This window comes from Prunus mume, linkage group LG5 (assembly GCF_029339155.1).
Source record: "Prunus mume cultivar Tortuosa linkage group LG5, ASM2933915v1, whole genome shotgun sequence".
NCBI lineage: Eukaryota > Viridiplantae > Streptophyta > Magnoliopsida > Rosales > Rosaceae > Prunus > Prunus mume.
The window spans coordinates 16,809,473-16,822,362 of NC_142702.1; the positions used below are offsets into that span (position 1 = coordinate 16,809,473).

The 12,890-nt window shown below is 35.0% G+C and overlaps 1 protein-coding gene and 1 pseudogene across 2 annotated transcripts; both read left to right on the plus strand.

The window, feature by feature from the left end:
• Positions 1–5,564: 5,564 nt before the first annotated feature.
• Positions 5,565–8,786, plus strand: LOC103331486 (cytochrome P450 714C2-like). The gene is made up of 5 exons (XM_008234108.2): positions 5,565–6,070; positions 6,346–6,572; positions 6,828–7,072; positions 7,325–7,700; positions 8,123–8,786. The coding sequence occupies exons 1-5, from the start codon at positions 5,761–5,763 to the stop codon at positions 8,546–8,548; spliced, it is 1,584 nt and encodes a 527-aa protein (XP_008232330.2). The 5' UTR covers positions 5,565–5,760; the 3' UTR covers positions 8,549–8,786.
• A 715-nt stretch (positions 8,787–9,501) lies between these two features.
• LOC103331485 (cytochrome P450 714C2-like) lies at positions 9,502–12,739 on the plus strand (annotated as a pseudogene). The gene is made up of 5 exons (XR_016127292.1): positions 9,502–9,856; positions 10,471–10,701; positions 10,832–11,073; positions 11,245–11,574; positions 12,183–12,739. The product of XR_016127292.1 is annotated as a cytochrome P450 714C2-like (transcript).
• The last annotated feature ends 151 nt before the right edge of the window (positions 12,740–12,890 follow it).

The following is a 12,890-nucleotide window of genomic DNA, read 5'->3' on the forward strand; positions in this document are numbered from 1 at the left end:
ATAAGAATACAAGTTGCTCAAGTCACGTGTATACCAGCGATCAAGCTTGATTCATTTTTTCTAATGAGCCTAATATTATTTTTGACAAACCGAGGTATTAATTGAACCCAAAAATATACCAAATGCAAGCCTACCACTCACCTATGGCTGACATTTTTTTACCGAGAAACCGCAAAATACTATTATAATTAAATAGTATAGTCATGCGACTATACTGAAGTTTTTAATATTTTTTTAATAAATAGCATAGCCGTGTGGATATATGCTTTAAATATAATATAATTAAATATTATAGTTGTGCTGCTATATTTCAGTTTTTTGAAAAGTTTTTAGTATAGCCGAGCGGCTATACTTGGTTTTTTAATAAATTGTATAGCCGTGTTTGGCTATGCTCCGTTCTTTATTTATTTTTTTTATATTAATTTTTTCCTTGAATTTCGTTTATCGATAAGAGTAGTTTAGAAAATACACATTTTTAAAAAAAGCAAATGTACAATACATGTACGTACGTATGTTTCATGTCTAATACAAGTGTTTTTTTAAACAAAATTTTTCAATTTCAAACAAAGATTTAGGGGTATAGTAGTAAGAGAGAATGTAGTATTCTTCATGTAAAGTGTTGTTTGAAAAGTGAAGCTTAAGCAAAAGCATGTCATGTCCTAAAATCCTATGTGCCATGTCAAATACTAAATGCTTCTCTAAACGTCTTTAATAGATGAATGCATCCCTTCTACGTATAAAATAGAGTGATGTTAAACGAATCCCTAAAATTACCTGAGTATATCCTACTATCACACTATTTTATTGAATTGTGAAATAAATGTAATTTTAATAAATACACCTTATTAACAGGGATCCCCTGCTTGTTTTTTCTCAATATGCTTGACTTTTCTTTTAAGCATGCCACATCATTTACACACCATCTAAAACATGACACCACATATTTTTCCCTAGACTTCTCCATCTTAGCATTTGGATAGCCGAACTCTTTTCTCTCTCGAAATTAAGCCCAGCAGAACCTCTTCTCTTGTCAATCACTCTTCTTCTCCAAACTTATAATTTTTTCATTTTTCTCATCTTTCAATTCAGGAAATTTCCTATAATATTGAAGCCCCTTGTAAAAACTTGTTTTCTCCAATTTCCCTCCACAAAAGTAGCCACACGAATCATATTGGGGCTTATATCAGCAAGCAAGGCGATTAGGGGTTTTTTTTTTGGGTCATGAATTGAAGATTTCATTGAAAAAAGGACAGACATTGCAGATAGGCAAACCAATAGTAGGCAGCAAAAAAGATAAATACAACCAGATGAAACCTAAAACTAAAAAAACATGGCTGAGAAGGGAATAAAACTAGGACAATGCAGCATCATACACGTCAACCCCTCCAACCTTGTCAACCCCTGGCTGAGAAGGCAATCAGAGTTGTTTTTCAGTTTTAGATATTGGATTTAGAAAAGAAAAAAATAATTTAAAATCAGAAAGAGAAAAATAAAATCAGACGGCATGAAATACTTTGTTTCTTGGGAAAAAACTTTAGAACTCCGAAGCTGCAAAATTGGGTATTTTAATAAGAGTGATTCCCTTACTTAGTATTACTAATTATTTGATTTAGGATCAATATCAAAGAATTCCGTTGAACGTTTTTGTATCATTAATTAGATTTAGGATATATAAAAAAGAACAATATTGTCCAGATTGTACAGTTAAAAACTTTGAGAATCAAAGTATGGAGAAAAAGGGATTGTGAGATCGATGAATGTTGTTGTTGTTGTTGTTTTTTTTCTTCTCATTTTGGTGTGTGTGTGGAGAAATAGAGTGTACCATGGGTATTTTTGGTAGTTAAATAGGGCTCACATTTTCACCTCAACGAAACCGGCATGTCGGGAAAACCAACCACATTTTCACCGCAACGAAACCAGCATGTTCGGAAAACCAACCAAAAATTGTGATTTTTTGGACCGACCGCAATTTGCTACTGGCGATACGGTTCCGCAAATCCAAAGATTGATGTATATCATAATATAATTTAATAAATTAATAAATTAAATATTTGTAAATATTTGATATTAACTAACAGCCTTTAGATGAATCTAACGACAATGATTTATTAAGATGAGATTGAAATTGCAATTTAACAGTCTCTAAACATGAGATTGAAATTGCAATTTTACATTAAGATATATTAAATATTGCTCTTATGTTTGCAAAGCAAAGTGTCTTTCAGCAGTACATTTGCTGAAATTTTCTTTTTGCTAAGGATACATAATTATTTAAAGAAATTAAAATAAATATGCAGGGGCTGATTCAATATAGCGTAGTACTTGTATATGTTATGTTATAAAAAATTATAGTTTTCTTTTTTCGTAAAACCAAATACGAACCTTTCTATTATAAATAACATATAAACAAATTGGAAAGCTTTTAAAGTACAATGAAATTGAAGAAAAACAAATTGATATGTAAGTAAAAGCAAAATAAATTATAAGTAAGAAGATGAGCTTTGTACGGTGAATCACGTCGAAGATGAGCTTTGTACGGTGAATCACGTCAAAGATGTTGTCCTAAAGCCTTTGCAGCCTCTCTACGTATAGGTATTGACGGTTTACAAGACTCCAAGATACGACCCCTAGTACACAAGTTCGAGATCCGCTATGAGCAAAGTTCATAGACGGATATAGATATCCAAGTCACAGAACCATTGCCCAAAATAATAATATAAGTAGATAAAATATAAAAAGTAGAAGATTGAGAGAATCAGATTGTGGTATGTGATATTTTGATAGTATTGTGGTTGTTCAAATGTGAAAGATGAGTGACATTTTATATTCATTCAATAACATGTGACCTTCACCACATTAAACTAGAAAATTAAGGCATTCAATATAGAAATAAAACTTGAAAATTAAATATTTATAACCCCACAATAAAAACAATAAAACAATCAAAATAATTAAATAAATCAAAACAATTAAAATTTTATAACCTTTTTAAAATTCCAACATGTTTGCCATTGACGGATGAGCTCTGTATGACTGTTTCAATGGGGCACTTGATATCTAAGTTTCTTCCAAATTGTCTTTCAAGTAGGAGTTCCTATAGAATGTTGCTAGTGATGATGGATTTTGAAGGGTCTTCTAGGTCTGGCAATTATTTTGGTGTATTTGTTAAGGGAGCTGATTTTCTCACTCTTTTTTTCTCCACTTACACTCCCTTTTATTTTTTAATCAATTTTGTTCTTTTTTATTCTTCTTATTTTACTATTTTTTTGTGTTCCAAAAAAATAAGGATATATTATCTGATTTTTCTTTTTCTTTTAATTTTTTTTTTTAAATATGAAAAAGTGTGGATGGCTTCCCTTTGCGATGTCATTTCTAGGTTGCCGTTGTGCTTCCCTGGTTTATCGATTGATATTGCTGTGGGAATTTTAGCTTTCTTGTCTTCGTTTTTTAAAGGCTTCTCCCTTGTATTTTGGCCAGGTTAATGAAATTATCTTGTTTATGATCCAAAAAAACATCCAAGTACCACCACGGCCACCCCTCGGAAGTATCCAATCGGAGATAGAGAGGTGGTGGTGGTGGGTTGGATTGGAGTGACGTGGGTGGTGGCTGGTGAGGGGGTAGGGATGATCAATTGGAGAGAGAGAGAGAGGTGGCGGCTTGGTGGGTTGGACTGATAGGGCCGGTGGTTGCTTGCTATAATCATTTGTTTCTATTTTTTCCAAGTTTCTTTTCTATTTTAATCTTATTTTTTATTTTTAAATTGAAAATTTAAATTTTAGATGACGGAAGTTGAAAATTGAGCTTAAATTTCTAACGAAATGAAATACTGTAATCAAATTGGTAAAATTAAGACATCGGTGACCAAATGTGTTTTCGGGCCTAAATTTAGTGACCAAAATTGTGTTTTACCTTTTAAAATATTATTTTTAAAGAATTCTTTGTTATTTTTTTCACACATCTGCACCAAAGTGGGTATCTCACTTGCCACGTTCACCATGAGTAAAATATGAAAGATAAAGAACAAAGGACAACATTGATTAAAAAGTACTAAAAAATAAAGAGAGTGTAAATGGAGAAAATGGAACTTATGGAAGTAGGGAAATCAGCTCCATTTGTTAATTATTTTTTCAGTATCTTAAAGTGGAGATTAATGATAATTACCGTAGTTTTTAAAGTACAGGTTTTTCATAATTAGACAATAAAGGTTATGTGTCGTGGAAATACCCACCGCAATATACCGACAATTGTAGTATATTGACATGCGGTATATTGCAATTTGTTGGTCAGTTCACAATTTTTCTTTATAGCATATAACAATATATTAGTCGTTCACAATTTTATTGAAAAGTTGGGATAATCGAACCGCAACCACCCCTACACTCTCACCCATGCATTTTGTTAGTATTGATTTTGTGATTGGCATTTCGTAAATACAAATTAGACTAAGTATAGATGGTAAATTAGTTGTGATAGTGGCTGTCAAAATTCCAAGATATGCTCTGAAGGCTTATATGTCAATCAACGATCACTAAGGTAAATTCTTCATTCAATCATACATATTGATTGTGGTATTTCAAGCATTATTTCAAACTCATAATTTGATTAACATTTTGATTAAGAAGACTTTTTATTGTAAGAAAGATTGATTTATTTTATAAATTGCTTTCCAGTTTTGAATATTAAAAGTCTTCTTTGATTAGAAATCAATTAGTCTGATTCTGGCAATTTACTATGTTGATTAGGAACTAATTGATTTTGTTTCTAGTTTTGAAAACCATTATAAAAAGAAAGTCTTGGTTTTCATTCTCTTACAACTTTCAACGACTAGAGTATTTCTTGAGTTTTCATATACACAAAAGAAAGTTGATGTGCTTTAATTTCCAGAAGAATAGATTATCAAGAGTCAGATTATCTTGGTGATATCTTTGTATTCATATTGCATTCATTTGCATGTTTGGTGACTCATATAGTTGAGGGCACCAATCGTTGTGGTGGTTTTTCTTGAGCTTGAATCAATCTTTTTCAACATAAAGAGTTGGAAGAACTCAAGCTTTGACATATAACAATATATCAATCGTTCACAATTTTATTAAAGAGAGTTACCACGCATATGTGTTTTTATTTGTTTTTAGTACTATAGACCGATACATCTTTGGAGTGTTTTTATATATTACTGTTTCACTCTTCACTACTACTTTACTCTTTTACTATTTTAGTGTTTTAAGCCATTTTATAGGTATTTTCACATTTTACAACAAAATCTTTGTCCTTCGAGTTCAATTATTCAATTGAACATGAAAACTCAAATCCAATTCCTTATTTAATTGTTTTATCTAAATGGACGGCCCAGTACTTTATCTTTATTAGTTTTTACGACCCCCAAATTTCTATATTAGTTTATTTCTTTTTCCGCACTGCCGACGGTGCCACTTGCCAAAAAAAGTAAAAAACATGTACTGGGTGCTATACCTAGACCGAAAGGAAAATGAGAGATTCAGTCTTCAGAAGAGGCCAAAAATAGATAACGGTTCTTGGTCCGAAGGTATGCACAAACATGTCTTAATCCTGTTCTTATAAATTGCCCAAGAAAGAAAAAACAATTGCTATTAAGTCAACATTAAATGTGTTAATAATGATTGAAACAAAAAACCAAAAAAATAGTATCCGAAACGTCTACACCAATAGTAGAGGACCATAAGTTCATTGCTAAAACGAAGGGAAGAAAAAGAGAGAAGGAAAAGCTGAAAGCAGAGGACAACAATGGCAGCAAAGATGATATTATCAGTGTTGCTTGGTGGGTTTGTGGTACTGTTCTTATACCTCTATGAGTCTTTGGTTTTAAAGCCAAAGAGGCTGAGATCAAAGCTTGAAAAGCAGGGGATCAGAGGGCCTTCTCCTTCATCAGTTCTCTTGGGAAATATCCCAGAAATGAAGAGCATCAAACTCAAGGTGATGAAAAAGTCTGAAGAAGCAAGGAGTAGCATAAAGTCAAAGGACCACCATCTTTCTATTGCTCATGATTGGCCTTCAACCATCTTCCCTCATCTGGTGCAGTGGACAAATGAATATGGTAATAAACCTAGTTTTGTTGGTCAACTTAATTTCAAAATTTATTTTGTATTTTGAGTTCTAAAATGTGAAAATAATTGAAAAACAAACAACATGCGAAGTTTCCAGTCTAGTTTGGGCCTGAGGAAGATTAATTGTGCTTACAGTCTCTCTCCTCTAGAAATCATAGATGCGTAAAACACATTAATTTTAGATAAATTAATTGGAAAAAAAAACACAGAGGGGGATGATTTTTATTTTTTGGCTGTCTTCCTAATTAGTATTTGTTGGTGGCAGGGCCAATCTTCATGTATTCAACTGGAAGCATACAGCTAGTAAGTGTTACAGATATAGACATGGCGAAGGAAGTTAGCCTGTGCACATCTTTGAAGTTAGGGAAGCCTGCTTATCTGTCTAAGGATCGCAAGCCACTGTTAGGCCAAGGCATTCTAGCTTCAAATGGCCCAACTTGGTCTCACCAAAGGAAGATTATTACTCCTGAATTTTACTCTGATAAGGTTAAGGTAAATCATTAAATTTCCATTTTTCTTTCTGTTGTTATTTCTGATAGATTTCTTCCTTTTAACCACAATCAAATGGGTTCAGAATTCACTGTTTAAAATTAGTATATGTCTCTCTAGTTATCAAAAAATTGCTTCAGTGTGTTGATTATGCGAAGGCATAAACTTGATAGTCTACTTTCTAAAGAACTTGAGTATAAAAAAAAAATGCTTTTCGTTCGATCTAGCTAACATTTCTTCATGCAAATCTGTTTTAAGGGTATGGTGAACTTGATGGTGGACTCTACAACCTCAATGTTAAGATCTTGGGAGAGTAAAATCGAAAGTGAGGGAGGAATGGCAGTCTTTAGAGTTGACGAGGATTTAAGAAGCTTGTCCGCGGATATAATATCAAGAACATCATTTGGAAGTGATTATTCACAAGGGAAAGAAATTTTCTTAAAGCTCAGAACTCTTCAGAAAGTCATGTCCGAGCTGGGGGACATTGGGATTCCTGGCTTAAGGTCAATCATCATACTTTATTCATTTAATCACCATAATAGGTTCTGGGGATGGTTTTTGTTTAAGTAGTTCTTGTTGCATATAACACATTATCACATTGCCAATTACGTGTCTTACATAGGTAATCCTATGCATAGGTGAGTCCTATCACCGGCCTATGTGGTTTTCACCTCTGTCTGAGATGTCGTTAGTAAATATAGTACAATAGTTTTATTATATACATGCTCACCAGATCTGCAAATTCCCCACGACAGATACTTGCCAACGAAAGCCAACAGAGAGATAAGGAGATTAGAGAAAGAGATCCACTCAATGATATTAAGGGTTGCAAACCAACGCAGTACCGAGGCTAGTCATGAGAAGGACCTTCTGCAAATGATACTCGAGGGAGCGAAAAAGTATGATGATGCAGATAGCCTATTTTCTGCTGGTATCTCCCAGGAAGACTTCATGGTGGATAATTGCAAAAACATATACTTTGCTGGCCATGAGACCACTGCCATCACAGCCTCCTGGAGCTTGATGTTATTGGCTGCAAATCCGGAATGGCAAGCTTGTGTTCGTGATGAGGTGCTTGGAATTTGCGGGGATGGAATTCCAGATGCTGATATGCTTCGAAGCATGAAAACAGTATGTTACTTTAGCACAAATACTCTTTGAATGAACCTCTTTGGAAAAGTTTTTTGCTTTTTGCCAATACATGCCAAAACCGCTTTTAGTAATGTTTGACATAAATTGACAAAAATGATTTATGGGATGACATAAGGACCAAGTGCTTACTGAATAAGTAATATGCTAAGTGCTTCTCAAGAAGTGCATGCGTGCTTCTGAAGAAGTGAATGCAAGAAAAGCACTTTGATTTTTAGTGAATCTTTTTGTAGACTTCCAACAAAGTGCTAAAACTGAACCACTTCACACAAAAGAACTCTCAAACACACACAATTACTCTGCTAATTCAGAAAGTATGTTACTGTGCATGTATTTGTAATAGGACCTTCTACCAAAATGATATGAAATTCCATTCTAAACTCATTGTATAACTGTTTTGGCAGTTGAATATGGTAATTCAAGAAACATTGCGTCTGTACCCACCGGCAGTGTTTGTCATAAGACAAGCCTTGGAAGATATTAAGCTCAAAGATATTTTACTTCCCAAAGGAATGAACATTCAGATTCCAATCCCAATACTGCAGCGGCTGCCTGATCTATGGGGCCCTGATGCCCTCGATTTCAATCCAAAAAGATTTGAGAATGGAGTTCTTGGGGCTTGCAAGTTTCCTCAGGCTTATATGCCATTCGGAGTTGGTGCTCGTGTTTGTCTTGGCCAACACTTAGCCATGACAGAATTGAAGGTGATTCTGTCTCTTATTCTATCCAAGTTTTCCTTCTCACTCTCACCTGCATACCAACACTGCCCAGCTTTTAGGTTGGTTATTGAACCTGAAAATGGAGTAAATCTCCATGTGAGGAGAGTGTGACCTTTTTTTTTAAAAGGTGTAAAAGAATGTTGCAGTTGGTCGATTTTTTTCGTAGGGAATAAAGAGTTGGCAACTTTTACACCTGTGGTTCACTGTGAACATTGAAAGAAAAAGGGAAAGGTTAAGGTTTGTTTCTTTCTTCTTACTTGTAATCTAGATGTAGGATGCAATTTGAGGAGGATACATTGTGGGAGAATTACAGTTCTTAACTTATTACATTATTTTGTTCTGTGTTCAAGGTTTTTTTGGAGTTCATTAAGGCTGCAAATGCTAACTGGCGGTTCTCCACCTAGCTTATTTTAGGACATTCAATACATTCCTCGTCTTGTTTGAAACTAAACTTTATTATAGCAACCATCAGGCCCAGAAAAAACGAAAAAAGAAAACAATAATTTGCAAAATAGTTTACCCAGTGGACACCCAATTATCCAATGCAGGATTAGACTTCTTTTGTTATTTTTCCTTATCAATGAGGAGGGGATTTGAATTGGGACATCTTGCAACATTAAGAAGAATAATACCACTTCACCAATACCTAGTTGGTAATAGACCTTTTGTTATATTCTTACAATTGTATTGACAGGAGAAAAAGGTGGCTTGCAAGCATTTTCAAGGGTCATAAGTTCCATGAATTTTGAAGGGTCATTAATTAAGATTTGTTCTACCAAAAGAATTGATATTTTTAAGTCCAATTATACAATAGAAATTAGAAAGTCAGATCAAATTCCTTATTTCAATTTTTTAAATCTAATTGGACGAACCAATACTTAGCGCGAACCAATACTTAGCGCAAAGACGGCAATTATAGTATATTAGATTTTTTGCCCTTTGCAATGATAGTATATTAGTTTTTTGCCCTTTCCGAACCGCAGAAGGTGTGGTAGACCGTTAAGGAGAATGAGAAGGTCCAGTTTTATTAATTGCTAAAACAAAGAAGGAAGGGAAGAAAGAAAGAAAGGAGAAGGGCCAAAGAACTGAAAGCAGAGCCAACAATGGCAGCAAAGATCATGCTATCAGTGTTGTTTGGAGGATTTGTGTTATTGCTTGCATACCTGTATGAGTCTTTGGTTTTAAAGTCAAAGAGGTTAAGATTAAAGCTTGAGAAGCAAGGGATCAGAGGGCCTTCCCCTTCATCAATTCTCTTGGGCAATATCCCAGACATGAACAGAATCAAACTCAAGGAGATGAAGTTACGTGCAGCTAAAGAAACAAGAAGTGGTACTATCTCAAAGGACCACCCTCTTACTATTGCTCATGATTTGACTTCAACCCTTTTCCCTCATCTGGTGCAATGGCGAAATGACTACAGTACACCATTTATGTCAGCCTAATTTCTTTAGTATATGATAATAACAGTGTTGGCCTAAAATTAGATTTGGAAAAGTGCAGATGTATTTTTTGTTCTTTTGGATCAAAAGGCTACACTGTACACAAATGCATGTACTGCTAAAAACATCTTGTCCTCCTCTTTTTTACTGGAGAGAACTTACCTACTCGGTCACCACCAGCTCCTCTCTCCTATCTCTCTCCTCATATATGAGGAGAGAGATAGGAAGAGAGGAATAGTGGTGAGGAGAGAGATAGGAAGAGAGGAATAGTGGCACCGGGGCATGGAAGTATTTTTTCCCTTTATCGGTTAGTTGACTGTCAGATGATTTTGTTTAAAATTGTGCTCTTCCAATTGAGTTTTAATCTAGTCAGGTCAGATTGAGAGCTAGCCAAGGATTAGTCACCTTATGCTGGACCTTTGGAAGATTAATTTGCTTATAATGTCGTCTCCTTTGGAAATGTAAAATCCATACCTAAATGCACTCATTTTAGATAAATAAAAATAAGAGAGGGAAGGTGATCACATTTTTCATTTTGTTTTGGAGCTCTTCCTGCTGTTTTTGTTATGCTTATCCAGTACATATTGGTGGCAGGGCCAAACTTCACCCATTTAAATGGAAGGATACAGCAATTAACTCTTACAGATGTAGAAACGGTAAGGGAAGTTAGCCTGTGCAATTCTTTGCACTTGGGGAAGCCTGCTTACCTATTATCTTCAGGATCGTAAGCTGCTGTTTGGCAAAGGCATTCTAGCTTCCAGTGGCCCAATTTGGTCCCACCAAAGGAAGATTATTGCTCCTGAGTTCTACTTTGAAAAGGTTAAGGTAAATGACTAAATCTCATCCTAGAATTTTTAAAATGTTCATTTTCTGTTGCTGCTTTTTATGATGCATTTCATGGATTTCAATTATAATCAAAATCCAATGGGTCCAAAATTCACTGTTTAATTTCAAGGGTATGATGGATTTGATGGTGGACTCTACAACCACATTGTTAAGATCTTGGCAGAGCAAAGTCGAAAGTGAGGTAGGAATTGCAGTCCTTAGAGTTGATGAAGATATGAGAAGCTTGTCAGCAGATATAATATCAAGAGCATGCTTTGGAAGTAGTTATTCAGAAGGGAAAGAAATTTTCTTAAAGCTCAGAACTCTTCAGAGAATCATGTCCCAGGGAAACATTGGGGTTCCTGGTGTAAGGTATGTAAATAATATTACAAGAAAAGCTGATATTTATCATACATTATGCATATAGTCATCATAACAGGTATTCTGGTGGTTTGTTTTTCTAACGTACAACATTACCAAGTTCCTCATTAGTATCAATGTCATACTAATGGTTCATTAAACTAAACGTCTTGAAAATGCTAGATACTTGCCAACGAAAAACAACAGAGAGGCATGGAGATTAGAGAAAGAGATCCACTCCATGATATTAAAGGTTGCGTAGCAACGCAGTACTGCGGCTAGTCATGAGAAGGACCTTCTGCAAATGATACTTGAGGGAGCCAAAAATTATGGTGATGCTGATAGCCTATTTTGAGTTATCTCCCAGGATAATTTCATAGTGGATGATTGCAAGAACATATACTTTGCTGGCCACTAAAAAATCCAGAGTGGCAAGCTCGAGCCCGTGCTGAGGTGCTTGAACTTTGCAGGGATGGCGTTCCAGATGCTGATGCACTTCGAAGCATGAAAACAGTACAATCCTTTACCATACACATTACACTCACGTTATTTTACTTATTGAAGATGCTCTGCTAATGAGCCTGTTTGGAAATGCTTTTGGCAATACTGCCAAAAGTGCTTTTCCTAGTGTTTGATATAGGGCTCGTTTGGGAGTGATTCTGGATAGACCAATAATCACTTCTATGGAATAGCTTAAAATCACTAAGTGATTATATGGAGATGGAGAAGCATGTGGGAGGTGCTTCTCCCCAAAAGTGATTCTGGCCCTCCAAGAATCACTCTCAAATGAGCTCATAAATAGATAAAAGTGCTTCTTGTGATGGCAGATCTCTTCAAGTGCTTCCTGAATGAAGCACACAATATGTGCTTGATTTGATTTTAGGTGAATGTGCCTTGTATTTGAGTGAGAAAAAATTTATGTACAAAGTTCTACTAACAAAAGCAGTTACTGAGTACAAGTGCTTCATATAGAAGCACTTTGAAACACGTTAAAATTCTGTACATACTTTGCTAATGAAAACAGTATGTTACTACTATGCATAAACAGATCTGTAATAAGAACTGATTTCCTCCCTACCAAATTGATATGAACTTCATTCTCATTATATATATGTTGGCAGTTGAATATGGTGATTCAAGAGACATTGCGCCTATACCCACCGGCAGTGTTTGTTGTAAGACAAGCCTTTGAAGATATTGAGCTCAACAACATTCTGATTCCCAAAGGAACATTCAGATTCCAGTCCCAATGTTGCAGCAACTGCCTGATGTCTGGGGTCCTGATGCCCTTGAATTCAATCCGAAAAGATTCGAGCATGGAGTTCTTGGTGCTTGCAAGTTTCCTCAGGCTTACATACCATTTGGATTTGGTCCTCGGATTTGTGTTGGGCAGCACTTAGCCATGACAGAAATGAAGGTGATTCTGTCTCTTATTTTATCCAAGTTTTGCTTCTCGCTCTCCCCTGCATACCAACACTGCCCAGCATTCAGATTGGTTATTGAACCTGATCATGGACTAAATCTCCATGTGAGGAGGGTGTAACTATGAACATTGGCAATTTTTACACGTGTTTCACTATGAAAATTGAACTAAAAAAGAGGGAAGAGGTTTACTTTTTTTTCTTTCTTGATTATTTTACTTGTAATCTAAATGTAAGATGCAATGGGGGGATGGTGAACCTAGTTATTAATTTGTTGTACTATTTTTGGTGTATGAAAAATTATGTTTTATTGTGTATCTGTTATGGCTATAATATTTCATTAGTCTCCACATAGTAGCTTAAGCTCTTAAGATTGATATTAACTACTCTACTTTTTTATTTTTTTAT